General features: G+C 43.4%; 1 protein-coding gene across 1 annotated transcript in view; it reads right to left on the bottom strand.

Moving 5' to 3' along the window:
* Positions 1-6,765: 6,765 nt before the first annotated feature.
* The window catches only part of capn8 (calpain 8), a 54,379-nt gene continuing 43,181 nt past the window's right edge, over positions 6,766-17,963 (bottom strand). The window contains exons 17-21 of the mRNA XM_078166575.1: positions 16,269-16,337; positions 15,613-15,691; positions 13,957-14,073; positions 8,150-8,208; positions 6,766-7,221 (exon numbers count right to left, since the gene is read on the bottom strand). Coding sequence (XP_078022701.1) covers positions 7,198-7,221; positions 8,150-8,208; positions 13,957-14,073; positions 15,613-15,691; positions 16,269-16,337 — 348 coding nt within the window. The 3' untranslated portion in view covers positions 6,766-7,197. The remainder of the gene's footprint in view (positions 7,222-8,149; positions 8,209-13,956; positions 14,074-15,612; positions 15,692-16,268; positions 16,338-17,963) is intronic.

Here is a 17,963-nt window from a genome sequence, read left to right as displayed (position 1 = left end):
CGGGTGGGAACCTCCTTTCACCGGTGTTTCATCTAGTTGGTCCCATGACACCTCCAGGAGGCTGGACAGTGATCTCTGGCGTCCCAGAGACACTCACATAATGCCAGGTCTCACTGCTCCCCACACCAACCCAACAACCTCCTTTACCTTACCTATACTACCACAGAGGAGGTAGACCCAGGGAAGGAAGCCTTGTTAGGCTATCACACTCCCCCGCCGGGTTAGGCTGTACAGTCTACCTCCCCAAGACGAGCCCTCACAACAATGACACCTCCAGGAGGCTGGACAGCGATCTCAGCCCAAACAGCACTGCCACCTTCAACCAAACCCAGGCTCCGTTTATGCGAGCTCCAGGCAGAAGCAATGCTGATACTAGCTTTCCTGTCACATTCACCATACTCTATTTCACATGCTACATAGCATAACTACAATATAAGCTAAAGTTAAAGGAGATAAATAAACTCACAGGATCAGCAAACACACTCACTTTGCAGCATGGTCTCAAACAAAATGGATTCAAATAGGCCACTCCCACACTTAAATACTTCCTCTTCCTGGATTTCTCCTGACAGGAAGTGGATCTCTCCACCTGATCTCAAGGAGTTATGTGCCCTGCTTAGTAGTTCCCCCTGCTGGCCCCCAGCTGACATTATTTCTTCTGTAATAGATAAACTGGCTGCATTTAATTGCTTCATCTGACATTTCCCTCACTGTCTTCCTCAAACTCTGTCCCCGCACTCCGAGTTCCCCCAGGAGTGAGACAGTTGATCTTGCTATGAATCCCCTACACCCCACTTCCACTGGACAAATCCTAGTCTTCCATCCTCGCTGCTCAGCTTCTGCTCCTAAGTCTGCATATCTAAGCTTTTTTCTTTCATAGGCTTCTTCCACTGAGTCTTCCCAAGGAACTGTCAGCTCAATGAAATAAACTATCTGTTGACTCACTGACCACAACACTAAGTCAGGCCTCTGCCTGGTACAGACTATTTCCTGAGGAACAACAAGCTTTCCCCCTAAATCTACTTGCATTTCCCAATCACAAGCACCTTCTAGGCGGCCACACCCTTGCCTCCTCACTAACTTATCTCTTCTGTATTTCTCTCCCTCATGGACAAACTGAATTACTAAGCCCCTATCCTTAACACCTTCTGAATTCACCTGTCTTCGTTTCCCTTCGATGCCTGCAGCTAAACATTTCAACACCTGATTATGTCTCCATGTATATTGGCCTTGTGACAAGCCAACTTTACAGCCTGACAAAATATGCTTTAAAGTTGCGGTACGTGAACACAATGGGCATGATGGGTCCTCATTTACCTACAGTTTTAGGTTCTGAGGGGTTGGTAAGACATCGTATGTAGCCCCTACCAGGAATCTAATACGATTCTCCTCCATACTCCACAGGTCCCTCCAACTAAGCTTCCTCTTCTCTACACTTTCCCAATTCAACCACTGTCCCTGTTTAGCCTGGGCCACTACCTTTGCACCCCTTACTATCTCTTCCTGTCTGTGTATCTGTTCTACAACCAGCTTTCTTTTATCTTTGAGGCCTGCTGTATTCCATACCGGTTTACCTGAGCCAAGCCCCAGGCCTCCCCGGCCAAACTGAACATTACCTACAATCTCTGCATGTCTAAGAGCTGCCTCTGCCTCCTGAACTGCCGATCTTGGGTTCCACTTCCTCCCCTTGGTTGGATTTAGAACCACACTCCTAACTACCATCTTTACTCCCAGATAACAAGAGCTCTGTCCTGACCTTGGTACATTTAAATTCCTCTGTTAAACTAGATACTGGCAGCTGAAGTATCCCTTTTCCATACAATGCAACACTACTTAGGCACCTAGGAGCACCCAACCACTTCCTAATGTAGGAGCTAACCGACCTTTCAGTTCTCTCCACAACAGATATTGGAATTTCATAAATTGACAGTGGCTACATTAACCTAGGATATAGCCCAAATTGCAAACACCACAACTTCAACTTTCCTGGAAGTTCTGATTTATCTATTCTATCCAATCCTTCAGCCACATCTTTTCTAAATTTCACCACCTGTTCCTCATCATTCAACTCTACATTGTACAACCTACCTAAGCTCTTTACTGACTTTTCCCTAATTGTTGGGATGTCCTCATCATCTATGACAAACTTCCTATCACTTAACTTCCCTCTACATATCGAGATGCTTCTAGATTTACTAGGCTTGATTTTCATGCTGGCCCACTTGAGGTTCTTATTTACCTTCTCTAGTAGCCTCTTTGTACATGGCATTGTTGTGGTCACCAGTGTCATGTCATCCATGTAAGCCCTAACTGGTGGAAGATGCAACCCATTCTGCCGTCTCTCCCCACCTACCACCCACTTATAAGCCCTGATGATTACTTCCATTGCCATAGTAAATGCTAATGGAGAAATTGTACACCCTGCCATGATGCCTATTTCTAGCCTCTGCCAACCTGTTGTGAAACCTGCCGTACTTAGACACAACCTAATATCCTGAAAATATGCTTTCACTAAGTTAACAACTACCTGTGGCACTCTGAAGTAGTCAAACGCACTCCAAATGAGGCTGTGCGGTACTGAACCAAACGCATTTGCAAGATCTAAAAATATTACATGTAGGTCCCTTTTGTTAATCTTCGCTGCCTGAATCTGGTGCCAGATCATGCTAGTATGCTCTAAACACCCTGAAAAACCTGGTATTCCTGCCTTCTGCACCATAGTATCTATTAAGCTATTCCTTTCTAAGTAGCTAGCTAGTCTCTGCACTACTACACTAAAGAAAATCTTCCCCTCCACATTCAAGAGAGAAATCATCCGGAACTGGCTAAGGTCCACAGACTCCTTCTCCTTAGGAATGAGGACACCCCCTGCCCTACGCCATGCTCTTGGTATAATTTGTTTTTCCCAAACTATTCTTAGCTGTTTCCACAAAAATTTAAGGGTATCAGGTGCACTTTTATAAACCCGGTAGGGGACTCCATTAGGCCCTGGGGCCGAAGAAGCCTTTGCACGCCTGACCACCTCCTGAACTTCCTTCCACCTAGGTGGTCTGACATCCATCTCATGGTCTATCCCTTCTAATGTAGGGATATCGGGTGGGAAACCTACTATCCTATTCTTCTCCAAATCTGAATACGTGTTTCTCAAATATTCTTCAACCTCTAACCTTTCTGCTTTAAGCTGCCCTCCCTTTTCCTGGCTGAACAATCCTTTAACAAACTTAAAAGGGTCCCTGAAAAAACTTGTCCTAGCATATTCCTTCTTCCTCCTCTTTTTCCTGAGATGCTCTGCCCTTCTAAGAACTGCTAGCCTGCTTCTCATCTCCTCTTGCAACACCTTAATTCCCTCCCTTTCTTGTTCTGTAGCCTTTTTCCACTGCTTTCTTAACTGTCTCCTTTCCTTGACTAACTTCTCTATTTCTCTCTGCCGCCTAGACTTACCTGACTGTACCCTCTCACTCCTCTTTCTCTCATGCACCCCAAACCTCTCTACACCATATGAATACATTATATCTCCCATCTTTTCTAACCTTTCTATTGCATTTCCTCTAAGCCTACTCAAGATTACTGACAAATCTCTATTAACTATCTCCCATTCTTTACTGTCATTTGCTCTAGGCCATCTAACTCTAACCTTTTGCTCCATGGTTCTCTCTCTGGCTAGCATACTGGCCTCAGTGTCACCTGCATCCTCTCTTATTACCCCCTCCTCCTCAGTGGCAGCGTTACTGATATCCTGCGAACTGTGGTTTTCTACCTGCCGCTGGACTTCATCCGACTGACTCGACTGACTTCTTAGGAAGTACTGATCAATGCGGCTACTCTGCCCTTTCTTTGCCACACACTTCTTCTTTCCCTGATGAGTTCTGAGGCCTTTCACTGATGTTACTTTCTGCCAGCCGCAAGGACAAACCTGAAGCATCTTGTTCTCAACTGTGCTACTTTTATCCTCTACAGATGCGCTCACCTTGCCCTGAGTGCTGCTAATTCTAGCACTGGTGGATAGGTCCATGCCCCTATCCTTCACTGAGTCACAGATCCAAGTCATAGTCGTGTCCGTTCCAATGTCTGTTACCGTGTAATCCACCTGTGAGTCATCTTCCACCCCTGCTCTCGCTGACTCTTGGGGTATTTTTCCTATGTTGGCTGTAGCTAATTTTGGTTGTAGTAAGGCTGCTAGGCCTCACCACTGCTACCATGGGTTGCTAACCCATGGTAGCACCGTTGGGGTCTTTTCCCTCCTGTCAGCTGTCTTTCCAAGCGGTCACATGGTCTTTCCCTTGTTGTCAGCTGCCCTATTCACAGCAGTCACTATCTGGGCTAGTTCTGAATTCAAATTAACACAAGAAGTTTGTGCTCTAAAAAAAAAAAGGATCAGCACTCAGTGAATAACCTTGTAAGCCCTACGATAAGCTATTATGGCAAGGCTTAACTATACAGACCAGTGAGCAGTAATAACTAACATGTCTTTGGGGTCATCGGGTGGGAACCTCCTTTCACCAGTGTTTCGTCTAGTTGGTCCCATGACACCTCCAGGAGGCTGGACAGTGATCTCTGGCGTCCCAGAGACACTCCCCTAATGCCAGGTCTCACTGCTCCCCACACTAACCGAACAACCTCCTTTACCTTACCTATACTACCACAGAGGAGGTAGACCCAGGGAAGGAAGCCTTGTTAGGCTATCACACTCCCCTGCCGGGTTAGGCTGTACAGTCTACCTCCCCAAGACGAGCCCTCACAACAATGACACCTCCAGGAGGCTAGACAGTGATCTCAGCCCAAACAGCACTGCCACCTTCAACCAAACCCAGGCTCCGTTTATGCGAGCTCCAGGCAGAAGCAATGCTGATACTAGCTTTCCTGTCACATTCACCATACTCTATTTCACACACTACATAGCATAACTACAATATAAGCTAAAGTTAAAGGAGATAAATAAACTCACAGGATCAGCAAACACACTCACTTTGCCGCATGGCCTCAAACAAAATGGATTCCAATAGGCCACTCCCACACTTAAATACTTCCTCTTCCTGGATTTCTCCTGACAGGAAGTAGATCTCTCCACCTGATCTCAAGGAGTTATGTGCCCTGCTTAGTAGTTCCCCCTGCTGGCCCCCAGCTGACATTATTTCTTCTGTAATAGATAAACTGGCTGCATTTAATTGCTTCATCTGACATTTCCCTCACTGTCTTCCTCAAACTCTGTCCCCGCACTCCGAGTTCCCCCAGGAGTGAGACAGTTGATCTTGCTATGAATCCCCTACACCCCACTTCCACTGGACAAATCCTAGTCTTCCATCCTCGCTGCTCAGCTTCTGCTCCTAAGTCTGCATATCTAAGCTTTTTTCTTTCATAGGCTTCTTCCACTGAGTCTTCCCAACGAACTGTCAGCTCAATGAAATAAACTATCTGTTAACTCGCTGACCACAACACTAAGTCAGGCCTCTGCCTGGTACAGACCTGGTACAGACAGATGAAACATCATCATCATCATCATCACTACACAGGTGAGTATGATCAAACATCATCATCATCATCATCATCATTACTACACAGGTGAGTCTGATGAAACATCATCATCATCATCACTACACAGGTGAGTATGATCAAACATCATCATCATCGTCATCATCACTACAGAGGTGAGTCTGATCAAACATCATCATCATCATCATCATCACTACACAGGTGAGTCTGATCAAACATCATCATCATCACTACACAGGTGAGTCTGATCAAACATCATCATCATCATCATCATCACTACACAGGTGAGTCTGATCAAACATCATCATCATCACTACACAGGTGAGTCTGATCAAACATCATCATCATCACTACACAGGTGAGTCTGATCAAACATCATCATCATCATCACTACACAGGTGAGTCTGATCAAACATCACTACACAGGTGAGTCACCCACGGTGCACGCCCGGTCTGTTAAATAGCCTGTAACCATGACACCTGTGTGACACAAACTCAGTGCTTTAGTAATTAAATAATGTCGGGCTCGGTCGGGTTCAGACAGAAATATGCGGCCCGTGCCGCACTCTAATGGAAATGCACGTGGTGGGGTTTTTTTTTTTGTTTTTTTTTACAATTATTTGCTCGTTTGCAGGAACCATTACTCCAAATGTGATGGAACCGGTTCCGGAACCAGAACTTTGGACCCGGTTCCAGAAAACAACCGGATCCGGGTCCCAACTCTAATCCCAAGGCATTTGAGCCAAGTGCTGCTGCTGCTGTGTGCCAGCGTCTGGATGTGATGCGTCGTTTATGAACTGTTTATGACTCTGGAAGCTGTAGAACTGAGTCCCTCATTTAGAGTGTTTATTTCAGACAGTCAGCTTTCAGTCTGAATAAGTCAGCACCCATGAACACATTCATATGTGACACTTCTTCTTCTTGACTTGTGACACAGTCTGACAGTGACGGCAGCATTTACAGCATCAGTCACCAGCTGCAGTTTGAGCCTTGGTAACGTCCACACTGAGTCCACCAAACATTGTCTTTCTCTTTTTGATCTCTCCAACAACAACTTCAGTTTCACTGTGTCAACTTGTCAACTTCCTGTTAGCCGTGCTCTGCTTCCTGCTGCTTCACTGGCCATTTATAGGCACCTGTGGGCGGGGCCAAACGCTTGCTCACCTGTGCCACATTTCAAGTTGATTGTGATTTATTAAGGGAAACATGCGTGGGACATGCGTGGGACATGCGTGTGCAGTGTTATAAATCAGGATATTTCTGAACTTTGTTCGTTTGTCACCTTTTCTGTGCAGTTTTATACATGAGGCCACAGGACATAAAAGTTGAGATAGCAGCTGCTGCGGCTAACATGCTAAGCTAGTTAGCTTTAGCAGTGTTGTCATGGAGATTTAGCTGTTGGTTCATTAACCAATGAGGCGTTAGCTTTAGCTGAGGTTAGTAGTGGTGACCTTTGTGTCCTGTTGTGAGACACCATGAAAAAACATTCAAATCAAACACAAACAGAAATGTTTATTGTTTCGTAATTAATGACATAATTAATCAATAATGAATCAATAATGAATCTTTATGTCTGTAATAAAACATGTGTTTTATTCAACGATGAATACAGTTTTGAAAACATTGAAACAGACTTCCTGTTACAGTTTTAATTAGGACATCAGCTGCAGGTGAAAACTCCCAGCATGCTCCTGGAGCCGGCGGCACTCAGTTGATGGCGAGGCACAGCCACTGCAGGAAGAGAAGAAGAAGAAGAAGAAGGGATCACTGATGATGTCACGTGACCAACATACAGCCTGTAGAGGGCGCCAATAGCACTCTGTGTTGGTATAATGGTCTGAGTAGAGACCAGTACAGGATAGGGCTGTCAAAATTGCTCAAAAATGACATTCGAATATTCCTTCTAAAAATAACTCATAGGTTCGAACCATTCAAATTTTTTTTTTCTGCATTATGTCCACAAGAGGGCAAACTAATACAAGGAAACATACTTGTATATGTATTAATACAAGGAAACTTAACTACTTGTAGGTATTTTTAGTTCAACATAAACGTCTTTGAAAACATTTACATAACTACACATTAAAACACATAAAACAATTATCTATAACATTACCTTATATCACGACCGCGGACCTCTCGTTCGCCCCCCCTCTCTGACCCGTCAGGCCACACCGCTCGGGGAAGCGCTGCGAATAGCCTTGAAGCGCCGAGAAGCGAAGCCAGTTTCCTTTCGGCGCCCATGTTAACCGATTGTGTCATCCACACTGGCTGCGCCGCGGCACGCAGCTCCGTGGCCGGCTCTGGTCTATTTTCTGCGCGAGCGAATGTGTCAAGCTGGGTGACGGAGACAACAGCTGGGAGCAGAACCGCTTGTCGACCAGCATGGAGAAATGCGCGTCTGATGTGAACGGAAATGCTCCGGCTCGTGCGCTGCGCTTCGCAGCACCTCCGCAGGCGGTGTGGCCTTATGCAGTGCATTCGGTGCAGTGGCCCAGGCCAATGCCCACTCGCAAAGAGGACAGCTGCGGTGGTGTTTTTTTTTTTCTCCACAATCGAATATCAGTTTTCACATTCGAAGGTCCATTTTTTTTCAAATTCTAATTTAAATTTGAATTTAGAATATTCGTTGACAGCCCTAGTACAGGACCAGGTGTACCTGCTGCAAGTCCAGTTGGATCTTCCCCTGGTTCTTCTTATCCAGAGTTCTGAACATCTCTGAGGAGGAAAATAAATAAACTTTATTTAAAATAAATGAAAAACTTTATTCAAAAAGACAACAGGAAAAAAAATAGTAGTTAGTATTAACAGTACTATTATTAACAGTAGTATTGATACTACTATTAATACTACTGTTAATAATAGTATAAACAGTAGTATTAATAGAAATATTCATAGCAGTATTAACAGTAGTATAAATAGAAATATTAATAGTAGTATAAACAATAGTATTAATAGAAATATTCATAGTAGTATTAACAGTAGTATAAATAGAAATATTAATAGTAGTATAAACAGTAGTATTAATAGAAATATTAATAGTAGTATTAACAGTAGTATAAATAGAAATATTAATAGTAGTATAAACAGTAGTATTAATAGAAATGTTAATAGTAGTATAAACAGTAGTATTAACAGAAATATTAATAGTAGTATTAACAGTAGTATAAATAGAAATATTAATAGTAGTATAAACAGTAGTATTAACAGAAATATTAATAGTAGTATTAACAGTAGTATAAATAGAAATATTAATAGTAGTATAAACAGTAGTATTAATAGAAATATTAATAGTAGTATTAACAGTAGTATTAATAGAAATATTAATAGTAGTATAAACAGTTGTATTAATAGAAATATTCATAGTAGTATTAACAGTAGTATAAATAGAAATATTAATAGTAGTATAAATAGAAATATTAATAGTAGTATAAACAGTAGTATTAATAGAAATATTAATAGTAGTATAAACAGTAGTATTAATAGAAATATTAATAGTAGTATTAACAGTAGTATAAATAGAAATATTAATAGTAGTATTAATAGTAGTATTAATAGAAATATTAATAGTAGTATTAACGGTAGTATAAATAGAAATATTAATAGTAGTATAAACAGTAGTATAAATAGAAATATTAATAGTAGTATAAACAGTAGTATTAATAGAAATATTAATAGTAGTATTAACAGTAGTATAAATAGAAATATTAATAGTAGTATTAATAGTAGTATTAATAGAAATATTAATAGTAGTATTAACAGTAGTATTAATAGAAATATTAATAGTAGTATAAACAGTAGTATTAATAGAAATATTAATAGTAGTATTAATAGAAATATTAATAGTAGTATTAACAGTAGTATTAATAGAAATATTAATAGTAGTATAAACAGTAGTATTAATAGAAATATTAATAGTAGTATTAACAGTAGTATAAATAGAAATATTAACAGTAGTATAAAGAGTAGTATTAATAGAAATATTCATAGCAGTCTTAACAGTAGTATTAATATAAATATTAATAGTAGTATTAATAGAAATATTCATAGTAGTATTAACAGTAGTATTAATATAAATATTAATAGTAGTATTAATAGTAGTATAAACAGTAGTGTTAATAGAAATATTCATAGTAGTATTAGTAATAGTATTAAAATTAGTATTAACAGTAGTATTTACAGTAGTATAAACAGTAGTACTAATAATAGAAATACTGATAGTAGAGCCCCCAGTGTAGACCTTGTCCAGTGTGTTAGGTCCCCTGGTGGCACACTTTACATGCTGGTGGAATTTAGGGAGCACTGCTTTTAAATCCCCATGATTAAAATCCCCGCAACAATATGCACTGCGTCCGGGTGCTTGTTCTGCTGGCTGCTAATGCTGTCATACAAAAGTCCCATTGCCAAGTTAGCATTAGCATCTGGTGGTAGGTAAACAGCAGTAAACATGACCACAGTAAACTCTCTGGTAAGGTAGTTGGGTCTGCATTTAACAGTCACATACTCCAAGTCTGGGGAGCAGTGTCTGTCGACAGTCACTGTGTTAGTGCACCAGGTGTTGTTGACGTACACACACAGCCCCCCTCCTCTGCTCTTACTGGAGTCACTGGTCCTGTCATAACGCTGTGCTGTGTAGCCTGCTAGCTGAATAGCAGAGTCCGGTATGAGTGGATGAAGCCAGGTTTCGGTGATCAGCAGGATACAGCTGTCCTTTATGGTGTTGTTTGTTGCCACCTGCAACCTTAGTTCATCCATCTTATTTGCAAGGGATCTGGCGTTGGTGAGGAAAATGCTGGGAAGTGGTGGTTTGTATGGCTGCCTCCGTAGCCTCGCTAGTGCGCTGGCCCTGCAGCCCCGCTTTTGTTTCCATTCCCTGCGGCGCCGTCGCCTCCTCCCTGTGGGGAGGGTAATCCACTGGGAGCCGGGGCTCCTTGCTATGTCCACCGGGATGCTGTGTGAGTGGTGAAACTCGGCCGTAACACTCCTCTCACTGCAGATTCCGATCTTCAGGAGATCATGCCGGCTGTAAGTGTTATCTTGACCAAACGTAGATGAAACGATGAACAAAACCAACACAAACAGACGTACAAAGCACCAAAAGGAAAAGCTCCGAGCCACTGCAACTACTCGCGCCGCCATCTTTCTCTCTCCAAGCCAATTTCTCCAGGAAAGTCCTCTCGGTTCACCAGGCTACATCCCTATACCACCTGAGCCATCCTCTCACTTTGATACCCCCCCCCCCGAAATGGTCTGAAATCAACCAAGTTGTTTCTCGAGCAAGAGCGGCCTCTGCAGCTAGACCAAATGGAGTACCTTACAAGGCCTATAAGAGCTGCCCCATGACCCTAAGGCTCTTGTGGAAGATGATGAACGTCGTATGGAAAACCAAATCCATTGCACCAGCGTGGTGCAAGGCGGTCACCACCTTCATACCGAAAGAGAAAGACTCCCGTAACATCAACCAATTCAGAGGCATTGCGCTGCTGAATGTGGAAGGGAAAATCTTTTTCTCGGTGATGGCGAGGCACATATCCAACTACCTTCTAGCCAACAAGTACATAGATACCAGCTGTCAGAAGGCAGGTGCGACAGGATTTCCAGGCTGCGTGGAGCACTCCATGATGATCTGGGAACAGATTCAGAGAGCCAAGCGCAGCAAGTCAGACCTCCACGTAGTTTGGCTGGATCTGGCTAACGCTTATGGGTCTGTCCCCCACCAGCTCATCTGGTATGCCCTCAGTTTCTTCAACATCCCACCATGCATCCAGCACCTCATAACCAACTACTTCAACAACCTCCAAGTCTGCTACTCTGCATCAACAGCAACAACTGGGTGGTACCAACTGCACAAGGGAATAGCAATGGGTTGTTCCATCTCCCCAATTCTCTTCACAGCAGCCTTTGAGGTCATCCTAGTCAGAGGAAGACATATGGTGAGAGTAGTCAGAGCCCCATCAGGTCAGCGACTTCCAGCCATCCGAAGCTACATGGATGATGTCACCACGCTCCTCCAGACTGCAGCATGCACGAATAGGCTACTGAAGAGGTTTGAGGAACTGTTGACATGGGCCAGGATGAAGATCAAGCCATCAAAGTCTCACAGTGTCTCAATCCGCAAAGGAGCCAGGAGAGATGACATCTCCTTCTCAGTGGACGGTGAGGAGATTCCACGCTTAGCAAAACAGTCAGTGAAAAGCCTGGGAAGGCTACACACAGCCGACTTGTCAGACAAAAACATGGCTGTCTCCGTGACTTCACAACTCACTGCTGGTCTAAAGAAGATCGACCAAAGCCTACTACCTGGCAAGTTCAAGGTCTGGTGCTACCAGTTCACCCTATTCCATCACCTTATGTGGCCCCTAAAGCTTTGTGACATCCCCGCTTCAGCAGTCCTGAAGATGGATGCTAAGGCAAATAACTACATCTGGAAGTGGCTAGGCCTTCCCCGATGCCTGTCAAACTCGGCTCTATTGGGGAAAAACATCCTGAGGCTTCAATTGAAAACCATCAGCCTGGGCTACAAACTGGAGAAGGTGAGACTGCTGTTCAAACTAAAGGATTCACCTGATCCAGTGGTGCAGAGTGCCAAAGCCCAGGTCCTTACCGGAAGAAGATGGGATGCGTTGCAAGCAGTAGACCAGGCCATAACACGGCTGAAACACCAGGAAGTTGTGGGGTTGGTGCAGCATGGCACAGCAGGGTTTGGATCGCGAACACCAACCAAGCCATGGTCCAAAGCCTCAAGGGACGAGAAGAAGCAGCTTGTGATTTTGGAAGTCAAGAGGGAGGAAGAGGAGGGCTACAAAGTCATGGCTGTGAAGAGAGATGGACAACTTGGGAGGCCGTCACCAACAGGTCCATTGCATGGTCTGATTTGTGGAAGTTGCCCCAAGCAAGGCTAAGTTTCCTGATTAGAGGTACATATGACACCCTCCCAAGCCCCCAAAACCTGCACCGCTGGTACGGCACAGAAGAACCGTGCCATCTTTGTGGCCATCAAAGCCCCAGCCTACATCACATCCTCTCTGGCTGCAAGACTGCACTGACCCCAGGGGCGCTACGGGTGGTGCCACGACCGAGTCCTGCGGAAGCTAGCAGAAGCCATTGAGGCATGCAGGCTCGAAGTAAACAGGGCCAGCCCATCAACATCACACCTGCCCATCCAGTTCGTCAGAGAAGGAGGAGAGGCGCTCAGCAGCACAGTGAGAGAGAGGTCCTTGCTGAAACCTGGAGGGGAGTGGGCCCTTAGAGCTGACCTGGGTCGCCAGTTGAAGTTCCCTCAGGAGATCACCACAACCTCCCTCCGGCCAGATATTGTGATATGGTCCACCATCACAAAGATGATCGTTATTGCCGAACTGACCGTGCCATGGGAGGATGGGCTGGAGGCTGCCTTCGAATGGAAGAAGGAGAAGTATGCAGAACTTGCAGCTGAATGCACACAAGCTGGGTGGAGAGCACACACCTTCCCAGTGGAAGTTGGCTGTAGAGGCTTCACTGGAACCTCCACCCAGCGGTTCCTTAAAACCCTTGGCATCAGAGGCGCCAAACTGGAGAGGCTCCTGAAAGACCTGGCAGAGGAGGCAGAGCAAGGGAGCTTCTGGCTCTGGCTCCGCAGAAAAGATAAGGCTTGGGGGAGAGACGGATCCTAGGGCCGGGGATGGCAGGGAGATGTCCCTGCCACTGCTCCACCACCCGGAGATGTTCCGGGATTAAAGGAGCGAAACATCAACTAAGGGTAAAATATTTTTGTGAGATGTGATGTTATCAGGGAAAATGATAGATGGAATTTGATGAAATTTAGTGATTGATTAAAAACTTACTGATTTGAACTGGATTATTTTTTTTAAAAAGTGTAAGTAATAAAAGAAAATTTCCATATTTAGAAAAATTCTGATTAAAAGTGAGATTAAAAGTAATTTCATGATTGTTTGAAATAGGTAAATAAATTAAATTTATTTAAAAGAGTATAAATATTTGGTTTGCAGTGGTATTTTTAAAAATAGCATTAAACATCATTGACAATCGTAATAAATATATTTAATAACATGAAATTGATTGTTAAAGTTAGTTAATGATGTTTAATGTTTAATCTGATTATTGGGTATATTTGTTAACTGATGTCTGACTGATTCTGATTAATACTGTAACTTTACTGATTTAACTAAAGTGATGAAGATAAGAGATATCAGTTAAATTGATTTGATTGATTATACTGATTGAGTTGACTGATTTAATTAACATGATTTTATGGTCTTTTCTTTAAGGTTATCAACCTATAACTGACTTTTGTCTTTGTGTGGAAAACTAACTGCATCATTAAAGAAAAGGAAATGAATGGAGTTGTTCAGCATCCTCTGTCCTCCTCTATGCTGAGTCAAGTTTAGGCAGGCATTGAGGCTGAAAACCAAAAGAAATCAACAAGTATTAACAGTAGTATTGAGAGTATTATAAGTTGAGACCCACTGAAGAGCAGCTCCAGTCGGATCAGGCAGCTGATGAAACAGTCAAAGTCAATGGCATAACTGTTGTCGGCGTATCGACTGACGATCTCCTGAATTACTGCGCTGTTCACCTGGAAACCTGAATACAGGAAGAGGACCAGGAAGAGGAAGAAGAACAGGAAGAGGAGGAGGAAGAACAGGAGGAGGAAGAAGAACAGGGAGGATCCAGCAGATGGAGATCAGGAATCATTTTTGTGTTGATCTAAGTGGTAGAACTGTTTCACTAGGGAGAACCATCTCTGAACCTTTCTGTCATTTCTAAACTTTTATGGGACCTGAATCATCTTTAGGGAACCATGAAACTTCCTTCAGAACCTACAAAAGCTCCCAGAACATGTGGGATGAAACTGGAAACATGGGGCTCTAGTATCCCGGTGCAGCACAGGTGGCGCAGGGTGGCGAACCCCGTGCAGAGCTAGTTTCGAGCAGCGCAACCCAAGGCGCGCTCAGTTTGGTAGTTTGGCAGACCGAGGTGCGCTGAGATGGGCTTCGCCGAAGGTGCACTAAAAGCTCGCCATCTGAAACCAGGTCTAATGTCAGCGCAGGCGGAGCGCAGCCGGTGTAAGCCGAAGTTTGGCTGACCGGCGGACAGTGCGCACACGTCACCAAAACCTCACAGGCAGGTTTCCAGAATATCAGGCACATTAACGATGCAATAAATAGCCACAAAACCACTATTCAATGCAACTATCTGCAATCAGTACATAAATGTATCTCTATATCGACTGTCCCGTCACATCTGATGTCAGATCAAAGGGGATTGGCACCGTTTGGCACGTTTGGCACGCGTAATGGAAACCCAACCTGATTTGATTAACACAGCCTGCAAACTAATGAGTTCACATCCCTCTCAGCCAACCACAAACAGCCACAGCATCAGATAGGGAGTATATATTCAGCATCTGTCATCTTAGAAAAGTCAAAAGAAAAGAAACAGAGTGAGACTGCGAGAGAGAAAGAGAGAGAGCGTGCACACGAGAGAAACACAACATTGATTTACAATTGTGGTGACCTCCTCCCAGGCTACCTTTGCATCATCAGCCCGTGGAGGTCTGCTCGCAGTTCTGTATATTCAGACACTGTGAGCTTGGACCTCCCGGACCAAAACATAAGTTTCCTCCTGGGAGGAGTTTGGTCGTCTGATGCTGCTGCTCTCTTCTGCAATGGCGAATTCAGTAAACTCTCATTACGCCTTCACGCGGTGCATTTAAGGGTGAGGAGAGGGGCTCATTTGATTGGTGTGACATGTGTAAAACCCACTCCACGCCTTCTCTCCTCCCTCTTTCCGACTTGCGCAGGTAGGAGGGACGGAGGTGGGAAAGAGGAGTAGCTGCGCCAGGCGCACGGTGTGCCAAACTTACAAAATCCGTCTGGCCACACCCAGTTGGCGAAGCGCAGGTGCGCTGCGCCCCCGCCGCGTCCGGTCTGTGAAACTAGAGCCCATGTCCTCTAAATAATCAACAGAATCATCCAGTAAAGATATTCAAACAATAAAGATCCAAAATGTTCTTTTGACCCCGTCGGTCCAATGAGGAGCTCTGGACCTTCATCAGGTTCTGCTTAAAGAAACCCTTGAACCCTCTGTAAAGAACCGTGGATATCAGATCAGGATCCTCACCAGCTTCAGCCAGAGCTGCTCTCATCTCATGACTGCTCATCGTACCAGAACCATCTGAGTCGTGACTTTTAAAGATCTCCTGCAGAACCAACACACACCAAGAAGAACAGAACAATCACAGAGTGGCAGGACAAACAACACTTGCATCCTTGTATTTTTTTTATTTATATATTGTATATTTTTTGTATATTGTATATTTCTGTATATTCCACTTTTTCTGAATTTTTGAGTACTTATGTCAATTCTGGTACACTGAGAGCAAGTCTACTGGAGTCAAATTCCTTGTATGTACACACGTACTTGGCGAATAAAGCTGATTCTGATTTGAATCCACCTTAAATATGAAAAGTGTGACTGAGTTTAGTTTGTATTCAGTTACTGTAAAACTTATATTAAAGGGCCAGTCTCTTTTACTAGCCACTGGTGTGAACACATTTAGACAAAAATGTCTCAAATATAGGCCTGCTGACTTCAGGGACTGAAGCTAATAATAGCCCGGGGCTACTGATAGCAGTTTTACGATATTAAAGCTGCATGACATCAGACGTATTAATTAATAATCACAAAATAATTAATCACACTTTGAGACAGTCACTCAAGAATCAGGTTTGTTTAGTTTAATTCTTTTAATGTTTCTGTCTGTCTTCCTGTCTCACCAGGTATTTCTGGATCTTCATCCAGAGACGATGAAACTCCAGCAGACCCAGTTTACTGCTGCCGTCCATCTGAAGATCAGTTAAAGATCCAAACAACAGAACTGTCTGTCTGTCTGTCTGTGTGTTTGTTTGCACACGTTGAAATCTTAATACATGTTTTTCTAATTTATTCTGTTTGTGATATTCATGAACATGATCTCGAGATGCAGCCGGAGGGAGGAAGGAGTCCAGTTCGGAGATCTCAGAATTGCGTATCTGCTGTTTGCAGATGATGCAGTTCTGTTGGCTTCATCACACCGTGACCTCCAGCATGACCTGGGACGGTTTGCAGAGTCCACTCCTCCCAGTCTGAGGTCATGGTTCTCTGCTGGAGAATGGTGGATTGTTCCCTCTGGGTTGGGAGAGAGTTCCTGCCCCAAGAGAAGGAGTTCAAGTACCTCAGGGTCTTGTTCACAATGAGGGTAGAATGGATTGTGAGATGGATCGGTGGTTTGGTGCGGTGTTTGCAGTGATACAGGTACTGTGCCGGACTGTCATGGTTCAGAGGGAGCTGAGCTGGAAGCTTTTGATTTCCTGGTCCATCTGCGTCCCAACCCTCACCTATGGTCATGAGCTCTGGGTAGTGACTGAAAGAATGAGGTCACAGATACAAGCGTGTGAAATGAGTTTCCTCTGTAGGGTGTCTGGGCTCAGCCTTAGAGATAGGGGGAGGAGTCAGACATCTGGAGGGAGCTCGGAGTAGAGCCGCTGCTCCTTCATGTTGAGGTGGTTCAACATCTGATCAGGATCCTCCTGGTCCAGCTGGTAGGAGGCCCTGGGGCAGACCCAGAACACACTGAAGAGATTATAGATCTCATCTGGTCTGGGAACACCTCGGGGTCCTCCAGGAGGAGCTGGAAAGTGTTGCTGAGGAGAGGGACGTCTCCTCAGCAACCTGGCAAAAAAGGATGGATGGATAATTTTACTAAATTCTTGTGATCTTTACATAATTATATGCTGAAACCATGAAAACACATAAACACACATTAAACACACATAAACACACATTAAACACACAAACACACTTTAAACACACATTAAATACATATTAAACACATAAACACACATTAAACACACATTAAATACATATTAAACACACATTAAACACACATTAAACACATTAAACACACATTGAACACACATTAAGCACACATTAAACACACATTAAACACATAAACACACATTAAACACACATTACACACACATTGAACACACATTAAACACATTAAACACATTAAACACACATTACACACACACTGAACACACATAAACACATTAAACACACATTAAAGACACATTAAACACACATTGAACACACATTAACACATTAAACATACATTAAACACATTAAACACACATTACACACACACTGAACACACATTAAACACATTAAACACACATTAAACATTAAACACACATTACACACACATTGAACACACATAAACACATTAAACACACATTGAACACATAAACACATTAAACACACATTAAACACACATTACACACACATTGAACACACATAAACACATTAAACACACATTACACACACATAAACACACATTAAACACATTAAACACACATTACACACACATTGAACACACGTAAACACATTAAACAGACATTAAACACACTTAAACACATTAAACACACATTAAA

Source organism: Epinephelus lanceolatus, chromosome 3 (genome assembly GCF_041903045.1).
Source record: "Epinephelus lanceolatus isolate andai-2023 chromosome 3, ASM4190304v1, whole genome shotgun sequence".
NCBI classification, from domain to species: Eukaryota; Metazoa; Chordata; class Actinopteri; order Perciformes; family Serranidae; genus Epinephelus; species Epinephelus lanceolatus.
This window is presented reverse-complemented; position numbering and strand designations above follow the sequence as displayed.